The 18,725-nt window shown below is 41.2% G+C and overlaps 1 protein-coding gene across 1 annotated transcript in view; it reads left to right on the forward strand.

Annotated features, from left to right (window-relative positions):
* The window catches only part of ATG10 (autophagy related 10), a 61,065-nt gene that overhangs the window by 26,850 nt on the left and 15,490 nt on the right, over positions 1 to 18,725 (forward strand). The window contains exon 4 of the mRNA XM_023944700.2: positions 12,468 to 12,594. Within this exon, the coding sequence (XP_023800468.2) occupies positions 12,468 to 12,594 (127 nt within the window). The remainder of the gene's footprint in view (positions 1 to 12,467; positions 12,595 to 18,725) is intronic.

An 18,725-nucleotide genomic window follows, 5' to 3' on the forward strand; every position in this document is an offset into this window, starting at 1 on the left:
GGAAATACTTAGAAATTTGGTGGTAGGGATCAGGATAACTAAATTATACTGAATTATACTGTGTTCTGTTGTGAATTTGAAACGTGCATTTGATCGAAGCTTTTCACTTCTTTGTCTGTTTTCAGAGTAGCTCTTGCTTGTATGGGGTAGAAATAGAACAAAATAACTTTGTAAAAATAACCTTGATACAGAATATTCAGTGAGCTCTGTATTATCAATTTGTATTGGAAAACCTTCTTAAAATATTCAATGAAACCATTAGGGCAAGAGCTTTACCTTGAATTAATCCATCACTGCATTGCAATGTTTACTTTCCTTTCAACTATTCCTGGATAAACAACAAAAAAATCTGTTTTGAACTTTGCCTTTCCTGTTACATCTTCATCTTCTTGGGTTTATTGCTGAAAATTTTGCCTAACTTTTTTTAAGGGTGGAGCTGTAGGTTAAGCAAGCGTGATGCAGCTTAATAAAAAGTCATAGCATTAAAGACTGTTTTTGAGGATAAAAAACCTCAGGAGAGAGCTGTTTGATATTTATGTTAGAGATGGTCAACTGTCCTTGAAAGTTAGAATAAACTTTGTCACATCAGAGCTGTGTATAATCAGTACTTAGTGTAGTGGTCTTGCATTCCTCTTCTGTCCTAAAATTGGTTGATAATAAAAGCAGGAAGTATGGGGTGAAATTTCTGTCTAGCTTAATTTTACATGTTTTGATGTACTGATGTGAAATAAAAATGGATTTTCATTGTCTATGAAGTGGCTTTATTTTCCCTCTTTTTTTCAGAGTTACAGCAGTTTTAATGAACATTCACTTTTCTTTTCCTTAGTGCTGTGTGGATACTGCAGTACCAGTGAAGGCATCAAGAGAATTTCTGAGTAGAAACCAGTTTTCTACAAACTTAGATTTTTTTTTTTTCCAGGAACTTAGTTTTCTAATTAGACAAATGAAGTAGTTCATCTAGGATCAGATTAATCCTACTGAAAATGTAGTACGGTTTTAAACTTTTCTGGAAGTTTTTCTTTAGCAAGTTCAATAATCTGCTGCATGGCCCAGCAGAGCTGTATTTTTAAAATCTTTTCCCACTAATGCCCTAATGCACACTACCAGGATTATCAAACTGAATGTCCAGCTGATTCCAAGTGAGCCAGTTCAGGTTTATATGGCACGCTTTAATTTGGAATTTCTGACATTTTCTATTTTAATATTTACCATCTCGGACCAGAAGGTTTTTGCCCTGTGAAAAGTGCTCATATTTAACTTCTGTATTGATTAAAGAAAAAGACAAATGTTAAAACACCGGGTTTTGTCACGGAGTGGAAATGGCAGGATTTGGTCGAATCTCAGCACTTGTGGTTCTCTGCTCTGGGTGTAAATCAGGGCTGAGGCAATGAGGTCTGTGGAGTGTGTGTGGGATCCCTGGTGGCAGCGGGGAATGAGGGGCATTCGTCTTGTGATTTGTTGGCCCTGTCAATACTGCTGTGACAGGGGGAGAGCAAAGCTGAGATCAGCTCGTGGGCAATCTCAGCGTGGCAGTGCTGGTGTTATAAACTCCATTTCCTGCCACCCTTTCCATCTCCTGCTCTATTGACTGTGCTGCCCAGCTTTGTATCATCAGCAGAATTTGTCAACAATCTCCTGCTTTTGTGCTCAGGTTGTGGAGGAATATTGTAACTAAGATTACTTTACAGTCCAGCTGTGGAGGTGCTTTGTTAGTTGACTGTCTCCTGGTCAATAATTCTGTTTTTAGCTTTTCACATTATTCTCTCCCCTTTTCCACTTTCTTTTGTATTACATTTTGAACATAATCCCCATCTTCTCCACTTTAAAGAACTGCTTCTCATTTGGCCTGGTACCAAATATTTTACTGCATCCAGCCAGATTGAATCTCCTGCATTTCCTTGTCCACTAATTCAGTTATCTTATCAGGGGAAGGTATCAGGTTCCTTGGGCTTACTCTCTCTTTGACAAACCAATGTTAAATTTTAATCCAGTTTCTACATAGCTCTGTGTGATTAATTATTCTTTCCTTCAAAAATGGTTCGAATCCCTTTTGCCATTTGTAAGTACCACTTGAATTTTGGCAGTTCTTACTTTCTCCTTTAAACTTAGGCTTCAAGAAATAGGGTTTTTTTTGCTTGCCATACCTCTTATTTTGTTCTCTGTAGGGGGGGTTTTCTTTTCATAGTCTTGGTATCCTTTGTTAGGTGATTATTCACTCAGATCTGCAGTTTTATCCTTTCTTTTGTTTTCAGTAGTTCAGGGTGTAAATTTTAGGAAGTTTTTTGTCTCTCATTTAAATAAATTTAAGCCTCTTCCAAATTCCAGTCCTCCCCCGTTTAAATTTTTCTGCTTTTCATGGTCTCCCATATTTCTCAAATATTTTAAAAAGATTTAAACCTAGATTTAGAAGGCTTATCATGGGCGGTTTGTGAACAGATGCAGAGTTCAGGAGGACCCGTGAAATGCCTGTTCCGTGATTCTGTGGCCAGAACACATTTCCCTGCCCACCATACAAAGATCTGTTACAAAATCCTGACCGCCGCTTCTTGAACTTGTAAAACTCGTGTCTGATCCTAGAAAGCAGAGCACTGTCTTGGTTTTTCCACTCAAGACATTAAAATTTCAATAATCTCTGCCAGTCTGATGGCAGATGAGATTCCCACCTGACCTGGTGTCTTGCAGTTGGTTGTTTTTAAGAGATTGGGCAGGACCCAACAGTCAAACAAACTTAATACCATGTGTGCACCTATCCTCATGTATTTTTACTTGTATGTAATTGTAATCTTTGAGTCGGATTTATTTTATGCAAGCAGCTATCCTGTAATCATCTTAGAACTTTGTTAATCCACATAAAAATACTTTCGTTTCCTAATTCAGGAAATTTAGGTGAGGAAACAATACCAACATTGCATCCAAAAATACTAGAAACATAATTTCCTGCAGGTTTTTTTTAACAAATTGTATTTATGTTTTGCTATTTCTTCATCTGTGCTTTTATTCTCTGTTTGGGTAACAGGCAAATCTCTTGCAACACTTTCCCTGGTTTTAAACCCTGACTGTACCAGGATCCTGTCAATACGAGTGGCCACGGTGTCTTTCTATTGAGAGAGCTCAGTTTTGTGTGGATGCCTGTCAGCATTTGGATTTGATGGTCTTGGAGGTCTTTGCCAGCCTCAATGATTCCACAATTCCACAAAATCCAAAGCAGAGTCCTCTGGGAAAGAAGTCACAAAGGAGTTGTAAAAAAGAGTTCCACATACCTGCTCTCGTGCTGTTCATAGGTGTCTAGACATTTGTGAAAACAGGCAACTTGATTAAAAAAGCACATTATTAGCCATTTCTCTGTAAAGGGGTGGAGTCCTCTTGAATTCAGCCTATGAAAGACCCTGGGAGTTTGTTTCTGCAGTCATTAATTCCTGATCCGCTCACATGTTAATTACAGTCTCATGTAGAAACTACGTCAGAAACTCTTCTTTTGCCTGGAACATGATGGAATAGGGACCTCAACAGTACTGTTTGAAATATCATATGGACATCAGGCCTTTATTCTAAAATTATTCCTTCAGGGATTGCAGTTGAGTTGCAGAAGCCTATAACCTGAAGTGAAGAAAAAAATCTATTAACTTGTCTTTGATTTTGGTGCAACACTACCATTTGTAGCCTCTGCCTTATGAATGAAGCCATCATTTGGGATGTTAAAAATATATTAACATATTTTTAGGTGCTTTTTCTCCCCCAGAGTCCCTGGTTTTGCACTTGTCTGAAATTTAGTTTTTAGAGAAGCATGGTCTTGTTGTCTCCAGATTGATTCCTTTACATAACCAGAGACAATTTAAGTGGTAAATATCTTGCTGTGGGACCCTGTTTGGGGTACAAGCAGCAGCATGCAGTACAATAAAAGTTTCTTTCAGCAAATGTTTAGGAAAATACTTTCCAAGAGATCTGCACATGATTAGAATTACTGAGTGCTCTCCTCTCTGGCTTCCTGTTTTGGAATTGAATGCCTTCAGGACAATTGGAATATCTCAGTTTTGAGAAGCAAGAGCAATTTAACCAAGTCTGTACTTCATTGTCTTAGCTATGATTTCAGTTAGTTGCAAACAGGGATAAAGATGTTGAATAACCCCTGAGATACCTTAATCAAATTGAAGGAATAAATTACAGAGCAGCTTTTGAGGGAAATGAGAGCAGATAAAATGTCCCAACAGTCAGAGCCACGTTCTGGCTCTTTCTCTGCACATGTGTACAATTAGTGGCTCTTTCCTTGCTTCTTGTTTCCCATCCTGTGGGATAATGTGTTTGAACATTTTTTGGAACAACATGCTAATGGCTTAAAGTATCTTATGTAGGTTATTTATAAAGTTTGAAGGGAAAATTTCATATGGTTATTGAACAGTTGTATCCAGAACAGTTTCTTGAGGTCCCTCCACCTAGTTCTGAGCAATTCAACTACAACAATAGCTCCTTGAAATCAGATTAATTTATTTAACAGTTCAGCCATTATGCTGACTTTTCAAATGTGTAGTATTTTTGTAAGAATCCATGAGCTTAGCCAAGTGCAGTTATGTACGTCTGTGCCATTTCTTGGTGTTTTTAACCCTTCTGCCACAGTGGTGTCATCTGGTCATTGTGGTTTTTGTTGACCCCATGTTTTGCATCACATTCAGATGCGGAATTACTTGGGTATTCTTAATTCTGTACCAGGCTTTCTTGTCAAATAAAACACAGCTTGAATGGAGACTGGTAGAAGAGTCATTCCAGACAAAAACATTGTCAATAATTCATGCTGATTTTCTTCTTGGCTTTAAAGAATTGTAAAGCAAATTCCAAGTGGTTAAGTTTGCATCAAGACTTATTATGTACCAGATTTCTAGAACTTGAAAATCTCCATGGCAGTTTCCATTTGAGATCAGACTAATAAAGGAAGTAATTCAGTACTTCTTTCCAGCTGCTATGAATGTCTCCAATATACTTTTGGTGTGTTTGTGATCAATGACATTTGATAACTTTGTGTTTGTTGCTATTTAGAATATTCTTGCAGAGTATCTGGTTTGAAAATGAACTGAAGGGCTTTTGACCTGGCCCAGTCTGAGTTCAGAGCTTTGCATTTTCTTTGTAACAGTGATTACAGAGTTGAAGGTGAGTGGATCTGTATTGTATCAGTAATGAGTACAATCAACAGCTTTTCAGAGTGGGCAAAAGCTGAACATACTTGACTTGGTAGGGTCTGCCCCTGTTCCATTTAAATATTGAGTTATTATACTTGGGTATTTCCAAATGCAAACAATAAGGGAATCCTAACGTGCTATCATTTTTTGTCTAAGTGTAGGAACAAATTCATGTTCTCTTTTGGGGATTTCAGGAGCAACTTCCCAACTATTTTGAATAATTTCTTAACTATTTCTAGTGATAGCTAAAATTTTTGAATTCAGGCTATTTTAAATGTGAAGTAGATAATTATAATTTAGTATCATCTTCCTGTTCTCTTAGTAAGAGAATAACACGTGTTTTAGCCCTAACATACAGTTAATACAGTTGAATCTCTCACATCCAAATAAGACAGTTCTAATTAAACCTCATTGTTTATGATTATTGTTTCTAATGGTTGTGCTTATCTAATACAGTCAATGGCCAAGCTTAGGTTAGCATCTCAGGTAACTTTCAAGATATATCATTTTCTCAGATATTAACTTAATCAGATGCCATTTCCTTTTTCATGTGGGCAGCATCCCAGCTGTTCTATTTCTTGCAGTAAGTCACTGTCCCTCTGTCACAGCTGTTTCCTTGGAGTGTTCTGGGTGGGCACCAGTGCAGCTACTTCTAATTGCAACCCTTTATTTCAAATTTCTTGTTTTTACAGTGCCAGATTTTGTGATAATTTGAGCATTTCTGTCTGTAACTTTTTCACCAGAATTACTGTTAAACACTGTCTGTCAGTCTTGGCATCGTTTTCATACAGTTTCCCATCTGAGAAATTAATGAGGATTTGAGTTTGTCTTCTAAAAAGTAAAGGTTTGTAGGCATTTGCTGTCAGTCTCCCTGTTGAATTAAGTGTGGCCAAAACTGGGTTGCTGCTGTGATTCACAAAGCAGAAATAATAATCCTTGTTCTAAAAAAATAAAGCTGACCTACAATACAGCTGAACTGCTACTGTTGTCTTCTAGTGTAGCAATTTTTTTCCCCTTTTTTCGCCTGTTGTAAAGCACAGAGCCCAGTCCTGGAAGCACTTCAGTTCTAAAGAAGCAATAATCTTGTGGAACAGTACTTAACCTCAAAGTAGTAGCTTACTCCAATTTGTGCAAATGGAAGATAATGACAAAAATGATGGGAAAATCCTACAGAAGGAGGCTCCGGGGGGACCCTGTGGCTTTGCAAAAGTCCCTGCCAGGAGGGGACAGCCGGGGGGATTTGGGATCTGCTGCCAGGAACAGGGACAGGAGGAGAGGGAACGGCCTCAGGCTGGGCCAGGGGAGCTCAGGATGGACAGCAGCAGGAATTTCCCCATGGAAAGGGAGCTCAGGCCTTGGAAGTGCCCAGGGAGGTTTGCAGTGCCCATCCCTGGAGGTGCCCAAGGAATTCCTGGATGTGGCACTCAGGGCTCTGGGCTGGGGATGAGGTGGGGATCAGTCAGGGGCTGGCAGTCAAGGATCTGGGAAGGATTTTCCAGCCTAAATGATCCTGGGATTCTGTGATTGTTACTGAAAGGCAGGTGGCAAAAATGAGTGGGTGCAGGCACCACCATCTCCGATTGCTCCTTATCCCACCATACTTCCATGGAAAGAAAGCTGCTGTGAGTTCCTCAGTCTGAGGAATAACATTGGCATGGAGCACTGGTGGGGGCAGTGGAAGTGGCTCCAGGTGGAGCTGCTCTGATCCTCTGTAAGGTCTGTGTCTAGCTTCAGGGGCACCTTCCTTTCAGGGGTTATAGGTGGTTTGGGTTGGTCCATCTTCACTCAGCAGATGAGCTGTGTCCTTGTGTCTCCTTGGATTTCTTTGTCTCATTCCCAGATTTCCTGTCATTCCCACCAGAAGAGGTTTCCTAGCATACCATTGCCTCTGTTGCAGCCCTGTGCAGACAGCTTTGTACTCTCTACATTAAAACAGGAGGAAATGTTTCTTCTGTGGGAGGAGAAAAGCCACCAAATTCTGCATTTTCTATGTGACAACTCGGGAAGAATGAGGAGTGATTTTGTAACAGTTCCCCACCTTTATGTGAAGACAAAATTCACAACTGTTCTGTTTTCACGGTCCGTTGCTTCTTTTGCTTGAAAAGGCTTTGCTTTCACTTGTGATAGTGGTTTTGAAGCAATCAAAAGACAGATCTAATTTCCAGCTGCTAGAAATGATTGTTCATGCATGATGAGCTACTGCAGTTTTATGTGCCATGTCTTTTTGGGTTGGAAGTCTTGGTTTTGGTGTTTTGGTATGCTGTGAATAACAGAAAGCTTAGTGGGGGGGTAGACTTTTTTGGGGAAATAGTTATTTTGAAAATGAGTGGATGCTTACATAGTGTCATGGCCAGAGTGCTGAGTTCAGTCCTAAGATTTCCCTTTGGAAAATGACATGTTTCAGGGATCCACTACCTGCTCACCTTGACTCCACTGGTGGCATAGTGCCTTTTCAGCTGTGTCTTGAGAAAGCAAGCTCCTTGCAACGTGGTATTTCAAGCATCACCAAATTATTTAAGAGCCACTTTCTTTCTCTGTTACTGAGTTTTTAACCAGGTCCTTCACTTGGGTGACTAAACTGTAAGAAGTCCAAGACAGTGGCGAGGATTTTGTAGCTGCACGCAGAAAATAAATCCATAAGATAACTTTGTTATGCTTCAGACCACTTCTGTTATCCTAGTGTTTTCCTCATCTGTCACTAGTGATTTCAGCACTAGAAAGCACCTGGAGGTGGTTGGATTCCCCATGTGTTCTTCACGTAAGAGAGCAGTTTATCAATGTACACAAAAATGGTGCAACTGGTGGAAAAAGGGTTTTGTGCAGCGTTCATATTACACTGAAATTCTTCAGGGAGATCTCTGCATTTTTACAGGCTGTGGTAGAGTGGGAAAATTTGATTAGAGCCTGTAGATTTGAGCACAGTGTGAATATTTAGTAGTGATGAAAAACAGTGACAACCATTAAATGCACTCGGTCTCCCCCTCCCCAGGCAGGGTCACCTCGCTGACTGCGTGGTCAGTGACGGTGGCCAAGGTCTGGAGGTCTCAGGGCTGTGCCAGGCCATGAGGTGAGTTGAGACCCAGCACAGGAGGGAGCAGAACCTGCAGGAAAATGTCCTGCAGAGACTGGACCCGCAGGGCTGCAGCAGGAACGTGGGGCACGGTCTGAATGCTTGGGAGAACACCCGGCAGGAGACAGAGATAGGATCTCACCACACGGCCACGCCCTGCTCATCAGCCTCTGCTTTAATTCTCCCTGGTGAACACTGTCCCACCACTCACTTGCCATGCTCAAATCTCCCTGTTTGCCAGGGGGAAAGTGTTGGAAGAGCTGCTCCTGAAAGTTCTTGTGTTTCAGGGGTGGCTCTGCCCCTCTGAAGAGGAAGAGCGATGCATTTTCAACCTCAGAGGCTGAAATGAAATGGGATGTAAATTCATTCCAAGCAAATTTGCTTCCTTATGTGGGTTGCATCTCCTTTTGTCCCTCTTCACACTGAAAGTACCATTACCCATACCTGTGCCTGTGTCACCTCTTCCCAGTCCTGCAGGGGCATCTCCCAGGAGCCTGGACAAGGCAGGAGTAAATAGAGACCAAGGCAGCAAGAAGGGAGAAATGAGGAACATGGGAACTGGGAGAAAAGCAACAGTGTCTGGACAACCAGGAGAAATGTTTATTTGCACCAGTTCTCTTACCTTTTCCCCCAAAAGGAGACCTGCTTCTTTGTTTCAAAGGGAATTTAGGCTGAGCAAGAAAGTCTGGCTCAGTGGTCCTCTGCAGGTGAGGTGGAGATAGGAAAATGTTTGATGGCAAGTAAGGAAACACAGTTTTTTTAGGTAATTCTGTCACCTTCCCAATTTACCCTGTCTGTCTTGCCTTTCCTTCATAGTCTCCCTCCAAAAGTACCTTAACCCACACCTCCCTGCTGCCTGGTGCCACTAAACTACCCCAAACCACAGTTAACACTCTCCTGCTGTCAAATTAACTTGTTACCACAGGTTTTAAACTTGCCTTCCTCATCAAGAGGAATAGAAATAGCACAAATATGTTATTTTGCCTTCAGAATGATACCTGACAGTGTTTCTTATCCATTGATTTAAATAATTTAGCATTTTAAAAGGAACAAATGGACTTAATTTGTTTTGGGGATACTTAAAGGTTGAGGACAATTTTATATCAACTAAAATCAGTGCTAATTCATTTATGATGGAACTAATGTAATTAATTAGATTGTTGCTGCTTATCTTCTTTCTAATACATACATTGCTTTTAAACATCTGTTCAATAGTCCATTATGATAGCACAGGAGTGATTTTACCTGAGAGCAATAGAGGAGCAGATGCTTCCTGATGACAGCTTCCCAGTTTGTTTAGGAAACAGCCAGTCAGTCCTGGATTCACAGTTTTAACTTGAAGCACGGCAGGCATGCAAGAAAATTTGAAAATCAGAAGCAAAATATTTGAAGAAAAAGTCTCTTCATACCATTTTCAATGATTGCAGTTTGGTTAAAATCCTTTTTTCGGTTAGTGTTGTATATGACATCTTTTAAGGCTGATGTTTGTGTTTTGTCTTTCGTTTTGTGGTGTCTGTACATATGTGGACATATTTGCAGCAATTAACATCCAGATTTAAATGTGATTTCAGTGTTGTTCAGTACAGTAACTGAAATTCAGCATTAGCTCAGAAAGAGTCAGAACAATATAAATAGGAAAAGGAAACTAGAACAATTATTCAAAGACAGAGTTAAAATAGGCTATCATGACATATGTAAAAATAAAGTGTCAGTTTTGCTTTTTTAATATAAGTTATATCTGTGTTTTGTATTTATGGCTTTATCTGTAGCTGGTTAAAGAGTGTAAATGAAGTCTTGTGGGCTGATATAAAACTGTCTGAGGCTTCTTGGTTCTAGTGAGCCATTTGTAGATTTTTAGATGTTTCAAAGATCACCTAAAATGACTGAAGTAGTTTTATTCATCTCATCAGCAAAGTTCATCTCATCAGCTACAGAGATAACATCAAAACTTGTAGGCTATAAAATGTACTTTCTCTGCAAAAATACTGTGGGCTGTACTTGCAGAGACTGTAAAGAGCACGATTGCACATCAATGATGTGTCTTTTTAAATCAGAAAACGTGAAATTGCTGTTTACTGAGAGGAAGGGGGATTAGAGTAGCCCTGAGAAGGATTCAGCTATTTGCCTTTGTGTGCAGGTCTGAAATAGTCACAAATTAGGAATTTTACCATTATATGCAGAATGCAGTGTATGCAGGCAGGTTTTTTCCTAAAGCAGTGGTATTTAATGCAGGAACAGGTAGTCTTGCCATTTCCAGAAGTATCTTTTAGGGCAGGGTAAGCTGGTGACTAAGCAGGAGGCAAGGCTGTGGTATCTGATGAAACATTAATGCCTGAGAAGCACCATGTAGGCTCAGTTCTGAGCACAGACTCTTTCTCTTCCCCACCCCTACACACATGAAAACCAGTCTGTAGCTGGGTTTGGTTTGTTTTCTTCTCCCACAGGCTGCTGATGGTCTCTCTTGCTATTCTTACTGAATCGATTTTAAAGAAGGTTCAGCGTCATATAGGGAAGAATTATTTTTTTTTTTTAACCTATATTTTACATATAACTACTGGGTATGACTTGTGTGAGGAGGAAAAGAACTCCCCTTCTTGGTCTGTCACTGATGTATGAGGGAACTGGGCAGACCATGCCTGTCTTTATCTGGCCTGTGACATCAGAACAGCAATCATCGCTGTCCTTTTGGCAGCATGACTTTAGGATCTCCTCCCATACAGTTTTTAAAACCAGGTTAACCCAGAGAGCATGCTTTCAAACATTCAAAATTCTTAGCTGAATTCCCATTCAGCACTTTAGGCACTTGTTTCCCTGGAAGCAAAAATCAACCATTTTCCTGCAGACTTCTAGGATTCACCAGGAAACCTCTGCCCCGTGGCCATCTGTGATCTTCTCACTTTGTGTCCAAAAATGTGTGGGCAGTACCTTGCTCTGCAGCTTCCCAAGGTCTGGGCTGTCATTTGTGAACTTCTGTCCATCTGCCTCAGCAGCATCTGGGTGTCTAATACACTAAATTTGGGGGAAAGTCACATCAAGGAAAAAATAAATAAACTGAAAATATCTTGGGTGTCATCACTGTTAAACTTTGTAATCAGTTTTTAGATTCCTTCATGTATTGATTCATCCATTGCTGACTTGACTAAGGATGTGAGATAAAAATGCAAAATAGCTTTTAATTTCTGGTGTGTTGTATGAACATAGTGTTCAGAGGATGCTGGTTCTTCTTTTCTGCTCAGTCTTTTTCTGTTTTGCTTGGACACATACCATAAGGCAATATTCAGGGTTGCTTGGCAATAGCCAAGTCGTGGAATGCACACCCAACCTGTGGGGCATTATGGTTGCTTAGTTCATGCATGTAAATTTAGGAGTTTGAGCACTGAACAAGTCCACACCCAGAGTGTCTTCTTGGAAAGTTTGTTCTGATGTTTAATCTTAATGGCATTATTAATTTAATGGTTCCATTTTCAGAGACATTGAGTTATGACAGCTTTTAGAAAAATCCAAACAACTGGGCGCTTAGCACTGTTGGAATATTAATTTGAAATGTTGTGAAATTTGTGATGCAGCTGGGGTATATCTCAATGCAGTTAGTTTCATCTATTTTGATTTGTTTCAAATCTGCCATAAACTTTAGTACTTTACACCTGGAATATACACTAACAGGGAAAAAAAAAAACAACTCTCAGTTTTATTGTTACATTTTATGTTACTATTATAATTACACTATATGATATATTTTATATTATTAGCAAAAGCAACTCCTGGCAAAAAGCCTTTAAAGAATGTAGATCAGAGGATTTTTTGGTGGATACATTTGATTTGTCTTTTGGCAAGCAAAACCGGATTATTTAAGGATACACTTCTAAAATGGTCTATACTGAACGTAATGAGGAGAGGTACAGCTGTAGTCCCCCTTATTGTGCCAGTTACTGTGCCATGAAGATTTTAGAGACAGCCTTGGTGCAGCTTAGAAAGATCTCAGTTCTGGAAAGGCTTTGCAGATAGTTCACAGTTTGTGGAAGGAAGTGTGTAAGATGTCCTCGTAGGTTTTGGACTTCTCTGATTTTCTTGCTAGCGTTGAAAAATTCCCTTGTGAGTTTGCACGGGTAGTGCAGAGAGAGGGGTGGTTGGCATTATTTCTGTTGTGTGCACTTCTGGAATCTGTGAGAATTTCCCTGGGTACAGAGGCAGAGGTTGATGTGTTGCTGTGCTCTCCTGTGTCATTGCAGGAGCCCTCGGATGACTCTCAGGCCGCCGGCGTTTGCGGCACAGAAGAAGTGGTTCGCTATGAGTACCACGTCCTGTACTCCAGCAGCTACCAAGTGCCTGTGCTGTATTTCAGAGCGTGCTTTTTGGGTAAGGCCAGCCTAGACTCAATGTGCTGGGTGCTGAAAATGTTGAAAATTTTGTATTAGGTTGAGGAGGAGATGTAATAAGAAACTGAGAGATGAGGCTGCTCACCAGTGAATTTTTCAGTGCTCTGGACTCAGGACCGTGGAGAAGATGATATCATCTCAGCCAGAGGGAGGCTGATCTTTGGCTCCTGGCATCTTGCCTGTGGTTGACTGAAACTGCTGGTCATTTTTCTTGTTCTTTTCTTGAAAATGACTACAAAAACTAAGTGCTTCAGGTTTAAACTGGGCTGGGCAATCAGCGGACTTAACCACAGTGCTTGAGCCAGTTTGAGCCACATGGCTGGGGTCTAAATATGTCTTTTAAAATTTGCTGCTTAAGGGAAAATAAAATAATACTAATATGATATCGACTTTTTTTTTGTATTGGAGCTGGCTCTTGAAACAGTCAGACTGTGTCTCCTTCCCTGGCATGTACATCTTGTTACCCACTGCTCCGTGGCTGTGGCCACTGTGATTTCAGGCCTCATCCTGCCAGGGGAGGAAGGAGGAACGCTCAGCCTCCCACGGAGGCCACTGTTGGTGTCACTCATTTAATCAGCAGGCACAGAGTGATCACACTGCAGCACTGGCTGTGCTCTCTGTTCCTCGCTGCCCCAAGCCAGAGTGCCTGTGCTCCAGTGGCTTGTTCCTGCAGTGGTGTGGCCAGCAGGACCAGCTTGTGGCACCTGGGGACAGTTTAGTGGTGAGCATGGCTGTACTGGGTTAAGGCTTCAACTCGATCATTTTAGAGCTCTTTTCCAACCTAAATGATTCTATGATCAGCATCTTTTGTGTTTTGAATAATATCTTAACTTTATCTAGATAAAGATGTCTGAATGTTGCCAGTGATATCTTTTCCTTTTTAATTAAAAAGTAGCTTAAGCTGCTTTGAATGTGTTTGGTAGATTTAATCACTCTCTGCCTTATATTGTTTAATGGTTTCTAATTTTGCAGTGTTAGCGTTTCAAAAAGCACTTCAGATTCAAAACTGAAGAACAAATTCTCGTAGGCTCCCTGGTGGGAAGATTTTAGTCTGAGGTGCAGTTTCAGGAATAGACAATTTGGGGTAAATTAGCAGAGTGGGACATGGGGAACTGGGGACATTGCTCTGCCTTTACCACCACCAAAACTCATTTGCACACATCCTGTTGCAAATTTATTTCCAGCATTATTGCAGGCATTTACAAACATGCAGTGTTTTGCCTTTGAACTTATTGTGCAGACAGGAAGATAAAGGTAGTTTTGCAGTGAGAGACGGGTTAGCCTATTTGTGGTCCTGAAAAATGTCATCTTCTTGATTTTTGCTGAATTTATAGTGCAGTGCCTCTACAGAAGAGGACGGAGACGCTGCAGGTAGAGGAAGTAGGACAGTATCTCTACTGTACTGTACTTCCATATAATTAGTATTCACCATAAGCAGTTAATCACCAGAGAAGAGCTCACAGAGACAAAACAAGTTGTTTAGCTTGTCAGCACCAGGGAATCGGAGGTGTTGAAACATGACTCCTTATAGCTGGAAGTGGGTATTACAGGAGCCAGTGGATGATCTAATGCACAATCATGGTATCATGTGCCAACAGCTCCCCTTGCAGTACAGAGCTGTAATTGCTCCTGCAAGTACAATTATCTTTTAAAACACTTCTTGGGAACCTTTCACAATGGAAAACAAGGGCTTTTTTTAGATGCCTCCGAAGGTCACCTGGGTTCTCTTCAGCGTTTTACATTCTCTTTTAAATTATAACAAAATCTGACTCTTGAAGGGAGCAGGATACAAAATGCTGGCAGTAAGTGTGTTTCCTACAGTGTTACCAGCTGGTATTCCCTGATTTTAATTATGGGCAGCTTACTTTTGAAAATGAAGAATTCTGTCTTCCCTGCACGTTGTTGGTCTGCCTGTGCTGTGCTGTCTGAAGGTCCCAAAGTGGGATTTTGGGAAATGTACAGCTGGCATGTGCTCACAATCACTTGAGATACCAGAGCTTTGTCTTGTCACAAACCTGCTGTGAGGAAAACTCTGGGAAATGCCCTGAGTTGGTTTTTTTTTGGTTTTTTTTGAGGTAATAGTCCATGTGATGGGCTCCTCACTTTGTCAGACAATCAACAATACTCACCACATTCCTCACCTGAGCTAATCTAGGAGCAATCTCCCCAAGATTTACCTCAATTTCCCAGTCTAAATTCCTACCATTATTTGTAGACTCAGTAACAGGAGGGGTTCCTCACAAGTCTCCCGTGAGCTGCTCCTGGTTCCCCTGGGATCCTGCCCGTACTGATCCCAGTGCTAATTAGAGCTGGCTCTGGAGGTGGAGGTGAGCTGTAATCCTTCCATGGATTGCCCTGTCTTGCCTTCCCCAGCACAGGGCACAGAGCTGGAATTCAGAGCTCTGCTTCCTCCCTGGCATTGTCTGCAGTGCCCATCACACCGGGGAAACAATCATTCTTCTGTTCAGCCTGGCTGAGGGCTTTTGCAGTGTTCACTTCATTCCTTTGTATAACAGCAGCTGATGCCAGCCTGTCCAAATCTGCACTCCAGCAGACACTTTACAGACTTCTCTTGAGTGATGAAATCAATGAAATCCTGCCTTTCTCCCACTGCATGTGAGTGCAGCTTCCATTTACCTGGTGTCTCAGTCCCTCCTAAGAAAAAGGCTCCCTGTAGAGTTGCTGGGGGATTTTCCCATGATCTCCAACTTGGTTGGCATCCTCAGGAGCTTGTGCCAGTGAGAGATCCAGTTTTCACTCCTCTCTGCTAGAAGTTATGTTCAAGCATTACAGATCACTTCTTCCTGCAGAAAGGAAAAAGTTTCATGGTATCCTTGTCCTTGCTGCTGTCTAAATTGGATGAAATATCTTACTTTCTTGAACTCATCTTTAGACCTTTTTTTGTTGTTTGTGAGATGAAGTTTGCTGCATAAGGTGGTGTAAGGTAAGGTTTGAAATTTTGATTGCAACAGAGCTAAAACATTTTGAGCGACATCTAAACTTTTTTTGTAGTCTCAGGGGATGGATTTACAGGCAAGATCTTGTTCTGTGCAAGGACAAATACTTCAGTTCGGTGAAAATAGTGATTAAGCACGATGAGACTGTCTGGAAAGGTGTTTGGGAACATTAAAGGGTACAAGAGGATATTTTTAGGCAGTGTGTATGTACATAAGAAACATTTTTCACTGCCTCATGATGCTTTCCACGTGGCGTATATTCCTAATTTCAGACCTGCTGAAGTCACAGTGAAGTGTCAGGAGCTCAGGGCAGAGGCTAATTTCTCCAAAATCAGCCCCGTGCCTGCCATACCGACCAGAAATGGAGCCCTTCTTTCTTTCCCTGGCTTCTGAGACTACCAAATAGGTAGTTGAAGAAATGCATGAACCCCTGCTGATATCTGATGTCAGCAATTAGCCCTCTTGGAGACAGATGGTATAGGCAATTATCCTTCCCCTTCAATGCTGGCATCAGCCAGATGGGCTGAGCTAGGTCCAGTAAGCTTTCTTTAATCAGCAGAGTATTTTCCTCTTTTCCTAGTCTTTAAGATGTCAAGGAGCTTTGGTCTTTCCCTGAACCATCCCCTTCTGAAGCCAGGCATTCAGAACCCTCTTGCCATACGTTAGAAAACCCACGGCGAGGTATCAGCAGCACAGGTGAGCACAGGCAGCATCCAGGAATCACCCCGTGTGTGGAGATAATAGAGGCTCGTCTCACACTTCTCCTTTTTCCTGCAAAGGCAGAGGAAGCAGCATGAAAGCTGGCTAAACACTGAAAAGAAAGAGCAGGACTAATGGGAGTCAACAAGGACTGCACCCTCACTCCTCTGGAGAGGAGAAAAGGAATGAGGTTTTCAGGCTGACCTGTTCAAAATACTCTCTCAGCTCAGTGACAGCTAAATCCCTGCCAATAAAAACCATGCTAATCAGTGGTTAGAGAGAGGGAGCTTCTGAGATAGGGCAACTTCCTCCAGCCCTGAAGGCATGACTTTCTGTATGCACAGCCACACTGGGCCTGACTGAAGTGCTTTCCAGAATACAGATTTACTTCCTGAGCTCCAAAACATGTAACCACCATGTCCTTTCTCAGAAGCACAGCTGCTCTAAAGACCATATCCTGTAAGATCTGGTTTTATTGTGGCTTTGGACATAACTGAAATGGATTAATTTTTATGATCATATATTCTCTTAATCTGTACCAGTGTGTTTTTCTCTTTTGGCAGTGGTTTCTTAAAATTATTTCCATATAAAATACATCAGAACAAAGCCTCCAAACAATTTGTGCACCATTCAGCCAAAATGTCAAATAACCTTTAATTGAAAATCTCAGAAATTGCTAAAACCTTTTAATTGGGAATTTCTGAAGTTCCTGAAAGTTTATTCGCCAAACATGAAGAAAATAGAACACAGCAACTTGGGAAGCTCGAGAATTTTCTCTGAAAATAAATAGGCAGTTTTGTCTGCGTAAAGAATTTCTGCTCTTTGCAGAAATTAAGGTCCAGCTGAGAACTGCAGCTCCTGTGTGGTCTGACAGCCTCACCTTGCCGCTGTGAGAGGGCACTCAGCATTCTGCCTTTTAACTATTTCTTATTTGTGGTGACATGACCAAGTTAACCCCAGCTGGGCAGTCAAGAAACTTTTCTCAGAAAAATTTGTTGTAGGCTGAACAGTTTCAGTAATAAAGCTATCCCAGCTGGGTTTGGGGATAAACCTTGGGACACGCTGTGTCCTTGTGGGTGGATGGTGACTAAATAAATGCATAGATGGGTGAATCTGGAGCCTTCACCCTCCTCTCCTGCCCCTCCTCTTGGCTTGGGGCTGCTGTTTCCTTCTCGTTGTGGCTGAACTTCCCAGTTCAGCTCCATCCCAGGGTGAAAAGGAGGCAGGAAGGCAAGAGGCTGCTGGGCTCAGCAGGTGCCACAGTGGGCCCTTGTTGCCAGCAGCAACAATTACCGACTGCTCTGTCAGACCAGCTGGATGTTTGAGGTCTCAGTGGGTTGCAAGAATGTGTAGCAGGGCTGCTAGACACGTGAGGGTGCTGGGAAAAGGGGGTAAGAGTGCCCAAAGAATACAGATGTGTGTTTAGAGCAAGTCTGTGAGCTCGTGAATAGAATGAATTCACCGTGTGGTAAAGACAAAACTCGATTTTTACTATAGCATGGTTAATATTTCAACAACTTCTGGTCATTTCTAAAAATGTGATTAACAGAGTCAGAGCAACCCATTCCACGTGTATGTGAATCTGCTCAGTGTTATTATAAAAATTCTCAGAGAAAAGTGTACAGAGCACAGCCTAGGGTGGCAAATCAGATGTTGCACTAGAACGTGTGTTATTGTAGATTTTACACTTGGACTTTCTCCACTGAGAACAAAATTGCAGATATGCATGGCATTTCATATCACTTGCACACAGATCTGAGTGTAAATACGTACTTCAAAAATAAATTTATGCTGTTGTAGCAAATTTCTTTGTGAATGTTAGACTGTCTCCAGCGCAGCTCTGGTATCTGTCATCACAATTCAGTGGATGTGATGGTCTAACAAGGCTTTGTGAGGACAGCATGGAAAAGCTGATTAATATGCTGTTACCCCTCAGATGCTTCATTTGCCACCTGATTCTGCTATATGGTGCTTGTATAAGTTCAGAACTTTGTGCTTTTTTATAAATATGTGCAGAAAATAAAACAGAGGCTGTAGGCAGCTGGTTTGAACTTCTGTCTAAACATGGCATTCAAATGTTAATTGTGTGAATAAATCTTTTTCATTTTACAGACATACAAATGTCAGTAGAATAAAACTGATTATCAGAGGATGATGGTTTCTGACACTTGATAAATGCCAAGATGAAGCTACTTATTGAAAGTCTATCGAAATCCTCTGTTTGCCATAAACAAATATTCATTAAAAATAGACATGCTTATTTTCTAAGAGGTTGACACTAATATCTTGGCATAATGCTAGCATTGCAGCTGAGAACCTGATGCAACAATACTAAATGCAGCTCAAGAAAACATTGTGGACACACCAAAATGCAGTAAGCTTTTATCTGCAGAATTTTGTTCCTTAGATTTTCTCCACTCTCTCACTACAAGTTGCATATGTTTACAGTAGTACA

Source organism: Cyanistes caeruleus, chromosome Z (assembly GCF_971803275.1).
Source record: "Cyanistes caeruleus chromosome Z, bCyaCae1.hap1.1, whole genome shotgun sequence".
NCBI lineage: Eukaryota > Metazoa > Chordata > Aves > Passeriformes > Paridae > Cyanistes > Cyanistes caeruleus.